At 47.4% G+C, this 5,000-nt stretch overlaps 1 protein-coding gene across 1 annotated transcript in view; it reads left to right on the top strand.

The window, feature by feature from the left end:
- The window catches only part of LOC128441960 (NLR family CARD domain-containing protein 3-like), a 2,420-nt gene extending 707 nt beyond the window's left edge, over positions 1 to 1,713 (top strand). The window contains exon 2 of the mRNA XM_053424095.1: positions 1 to 1,713. This exon is cut by the window's left edge and continues 282 nt beyond it. Coding sequence (XP_053280070.1) covers positions 1 to 1,577 — 1,577 coding nt within the window. The 3' untranslated portion in view covers positions 1,578 to 1,713.
- The last annotated feature ends 3,287 nt before the right edge of the window (positions 1,714 to 5,000 follow it).

Genomic DNA, 5,000 nt, shown 5'->3' with positions numbered 1-5,000 from the left:
TCCTGACCAACGGAGTCGCTGGCGTTGGAAAAACCTTCTCGGTGCAGAAGTTCACTCTGGACTGGGCAGAGGGTTTAGAGAACCAGGATGTGGGTCTGCTGGCTGTGCTTTCGTTCAGGGAGCTGAACCTGGTGAAGGACCAGCAGCACAGTCTTCTCACGCTGCTCCATGTTTTCCATCCAGCGTTACAGAAGCTCACTGCAGAGACGCTCGCTGTCTGTAAACCTTTGTTCATCTTTGACGGCCTGGATGAAAGCAGACCTTCTCTGGACTTCAACCACAGGGAGCTTGTGTCTGAGGTCACACAGAGGTCATCAGTCAACGTGCTGCTGACAAACCTCATCCGGGGGAATCTGCTTCCCTCGGCTCTCGTCTGGATAACCTCCAGACCCGCGGCGGCCAATCAGATCCCTCCTGCATGTGTTGACAGGGTCACAGAAGTACGAGGCTTCACTGAGGCCCAGAAGGAGGAGTACTTCAGGAGGAGGTTCAGTGATGAAGAGCTGTGCAGCAGAATCATCTCACACATCAAGACGTCCAGGAGCCTCCACATCATGTGTCAAATCCCAGTCTTCTGCTGGATCAGTGCTACAGTTCTGGAGCACATGTTGACCACAGACCAGAGAGGAGAGCTGCCCAAGACCCTGACTGACCTGTACTCACACTTCCTGCTGGTTCAGACCAAGAGAAAGAACAACAAGTACGGTGAGGGACATGAGACGACTCCACAGCAGCTGACGGAGGCTGACAGGGACGTTCTCCTGAAGCTGGGGAGGCTGGCACTTAAACATCTGGAGGAAGGAAACATCATGTTCTACCAAGAAGACCTGGAGCAGTGTGGTCTTAATGTCACAGAGGCCTCGGTGTACTCAGGAGTTTGTACTGAGATCTTCAGAAGAGAGTGTGTGATCTTCCAGAAATCAGTCTACTGCTTTGTTCATCTGAGCGTTCAGGAGTTTCTGGCTGCAGTCTACATGTTCCACTGTTACACCGAGAGGAACACAGAAGAACTCAACAACTTCTTGAGAACATATGTGGACACAGACAGTACCTTCTCCCTGGAAGACCTCCTGAAGAGAACCATGGAGAAATCCCTCACCAGTACAAATGGTCATCTGGACCTGTTTGTTCGCTTCCTTCACGGCCTCAGTCTGGAGTCCAACCAGAGAGTCTTAGGAGGCCTGCTGGGTCGGACTGGGAACAATCCAAATATCATCCAGAGAGTCTTAGGAGGCCTGCTGGGTCGGACAGAGAACAATCCAAAGATCATCCAGAGAGTCATCAACAACCTGAAGGAGATGAAGAGTGATGACAGTTCTCCTGACAGAAGCATCAACATCTTCCACTGTCTGACTGAGATGAACGACCACTCAGTTCATCAGCAGATGAAACAGTTCCTGACGTCAGAGAACAAATCAGAGGAGAAACTCTCTGGGATCCACTGCTCAGCTCTGGCCTACATGCTGCAGATGTCAGAGGAGGTTCTGGATGAGTTGAACCTGAAGAAGTTCAACACATCAGACCAGGGTCGATGGAGACTGATCCCAGCTGTGAGGAACTGCAGGAAGGCTGAGTGAGTCCAGACATGATCAATAACATGTTCTGTGTGTGTGTGTGTGTGTGTGTGTGTGTGTGTGTCTGTGTGTGTGTGTGTGTGTGTGTGTGTCTGTGTGTGTGTGTGTGTGTGTGTGTGTGTGTGTGTGTCTGTGTGTGTGCGTGTGTGTGTGCGTGTGTGTGTGTCTGTCTGTGTGTGTGTGTGTGTGTGTCTGTCTGTGTGTGTGTGTGTGTGTGTGTGTGTGTCTGTGTGTGTGTGTGTGTGTCTGTCTGTGTGTGTGCGTGTGTGTGTGCGTGTGTGTGTGTCTGTCTGTGTGTGTGTGTGTGTGTGTGTGTGTCTGTCTGTGTGTGTGTGTGTGTGTGTGTGTGTGTCTGTGTGTGTGTGTGTGTGTGTCTGTCTGTGTGTGTGCGTGTGTGTGTGCGTGTGTGTGTGTCTGTCTGTATGTGTGTGTGTGTGTGTGTGTGTGTCTGTGTGTGCGTGTGTGGGTGTGTGGGTGTGTGTGCGTGTGTGTGTGCCTGTCTGTCTTTGATCATGATCAGGTTTTGTATGAATGTTGTGTTTTCTGATTTAATTCTCACAGATTTGATATTTTCTTTAATTACAGACTCAGTTGGTGTGAACTCTCAGAGACTCACTATGAAGTCGTGGCCTCAGCTCTGAAGTCAGACCCCTCACATCTGAGAGAACTGGATCTGAGTATCAACTACCTGCAGGATTCAGGAGTGAAGCTGCTGTGTTCTGGACTGGAGAGTCCAAACTGTCGACTGGAGACTCTGAGGTCCTTAAATCCTTCTTCACTTTTCAGACTTTCTTTCTTATTGGGTCATTATTTATTTAAATTGTCTCAGTTCTGCTCTGCTCACTGTCCCTCAGTCATCTGTCACTCACCCAGCCTGTCAGTCACGTCCACCTCATCAACTCCATTCACCTGCACTCACCTGCTCCTGATCACTTAGAAAGTCTCAGTAAATAACATGTGGACTGAGGCCGAGCACTCGTCCTCCTCAGGTTTTCAAAATAAGACACATTCTTATTGAAACACGTTGGCAGTTGATAAGTATAGAAACAAACAGGAAGTGACATCAGGAGCCATCCCTACTTTAAACAGTGTTTAATTACACAAACCTGCTCAGTGACCAACACACAGAGAAGAAGCTGATGAATGAAACAATGGTCCAACATGTCTGATCTGATATTTATCTTCAGGTCACAGACTGGACTGAGGTCAGCAGCATGTTGAGAGTCTGTGTTGACATGATGACGATCCACAACAACAGGAGGACACATTCTAATATTCATATTTCTTTATCCAGGTTGGAGGGCTGCAGTCTGTCAGAGATCAGCTGTTCTTCTCTGGCTTCAGCTCTGAGGTCAAACCCCTCTCATCTGAGAGAACTGGATCTGAGAGACAACAACCTGCAGGACTCAGGAGTGAAGGAGCTGTGTGGTTTTCTACAGAGTCCAACCTGTCGACTGGAGACTCTGAGGTCAGTTCACTGACTGACTTTTGTAGATCTCATATCTATAAACAGCATTTATACACAATGTATCTAATTTATTTCTAATTTAACATAATTCCTCTTCATACATAACTTTAAATCATTAATTAATGAATCTGTGACAGTTTAAATATTCAGCTACTTGTTAAAACACTGAGTTTAGTTCTGGATTTCCTAAACTGATCTGCAGGACAGAGACCGGGTCCAAATAATCTATTTGTTCTGAATCAGGACTCGTTTTTAGTCCAACATGTCTGATTTCATATTTATCTTCCATGTTATGAGTCTGTGCTGACATGAATATGTGTCTGTTATTTTCACACATGAACTCAGTTTAATTCAAAGTTTTATTCTTTATCCAGATTGTTTCGCTGCAGTCTGTCAGAGATCAGCTGTTCTTCTCTGGCTTCAGCTCTGAGGTCAAACCCCTCTCATCTGAGAGAACTGGATCTGAGTAGAAACAACCTGCAGGACTCAGAAGTGAAGGAGCTTCTTGATCTACAGCAGAGTCCAACCTGTCGACTGGAGACTCTGAGGTCAGTAGATGGTTGGAGTCAGTCCACGCTGCTTTCATCAGTATGGTACTAAACACAGTCAGTGTCACAGATCCAGGGTCTGTGCTACCAAGCAGGATTTGTGGTTATCAGGTTAACTTCAGGTTTAGTTTTTTCAGTTCTACGAAGCTCGTCCACTTCTTAACCAGGTCAATCACCATGGTAACTTCTGATGACAGCTAACCTGCTCCAGGTTAAGTTGGAGATCAACCCGTATAGAAGCTCCGCCCACTGACCACAGTGACTCTACACTGTTGTGTGGTGCACACTCTCCTTAAAGGGACGGATAAGGGAAGTTTAAATCAACGTCTGGTTGGTTCAGTTGATCTCTAACTCACCCAGAACATCTCAATTTCTCCAGACTCATCCTGTCCCCAAAACACCAGATGACCTCAGCTTCCTGGAGACAGGTCCATGTGTGTGTCCTCAGAGACAGTGAGACAGTGTGTGTCCTCAGAGTCAGTGTGTGTGTCCTCAGAGTCAGTGAGACAGTGTGTGTCCTCAGAGACAGGGAGACAGTGTGTGTCTTCTTGTCTTCCACTCGTCTTGTTAGTAAACAACAGATTTAGTTCTCGTGGCCTCGAGTTATTTATCTCGTTCACACGTTATTATGTCGTGGTCACGTAATATATTTTGACCAGATGCCACCAGGGGGCGCTGTAACTTACACAAGCTGGACCACAGCTGACAGCCTCACACGAGGGACAGAGACGGTGTCGTCTTCATCTGATCTGAGACAGTTTGTCCTCTCACTTCATCAGTGAAGAACTGATCAGGTGGATCTTTGTCACAGCTCTGAGATCAGTGGGACTGAAGCCTCTCCTCATCACATGGTAACCAGGAGCTCTTTATACAGAGCAGAACCTCTGCTGAGGTCCATCTGTCTCCTCTGGTCCCAGTTTGTCAGAAGCAGATGTTCATCAACACACAGTGAAACATGGCTTCACCTGTAACAGCAGTTCTGTCAGACAACTCACGTTTGATCATGTAATATATTTATTACAACAGATTTAGTGTTTGGCGTCTAGGCTCCAACTTAATCACTCCCCCATATGATTACACAGGAATGATGGGAGTGATGAGCAAATACTTGTAACCCCCGTTGGAGCCTACAGGTGGATGCTGGGGTGGTGGAGGGACTGTAGCAACAGGTAGCCATACTGCAGCAGCAGTGCGAGCAAGAGGGGTTGATGGGAAATGTCTCTCTGGTTAAATAGACCACCTGATAAGGTGGGTGTGTATTATAGATGGTTGTGGAGATTGACGTATGTCACATGATGTATGTCACGTGATTGGCGCAGCGCAGCTCGAGTTGCCTGCCAGAACTAGCTCGCAGGCGTCGCCATATTAAATCCACCTCTCAGGTGTCCACTCTGCACTTTGACATGCAGA

This window comes from Pleuronectes platessa, chromosome 6, assembly GCF_947347685.1.
Source record: "Pleuronectes platessa chromosome 6, fPlePla1.1, whole genome shotgun sequence".
Lineage (NCBI taxonomy): Eukaryota > Metazoa > Chordata > Actinopteri > Pleuronectiformes > Pleuronectidae > Pleuronectes > Pleuronectes platessa.
This window is presented reverse-complemented; position numbering and strand designations above follow the sequence as displayed.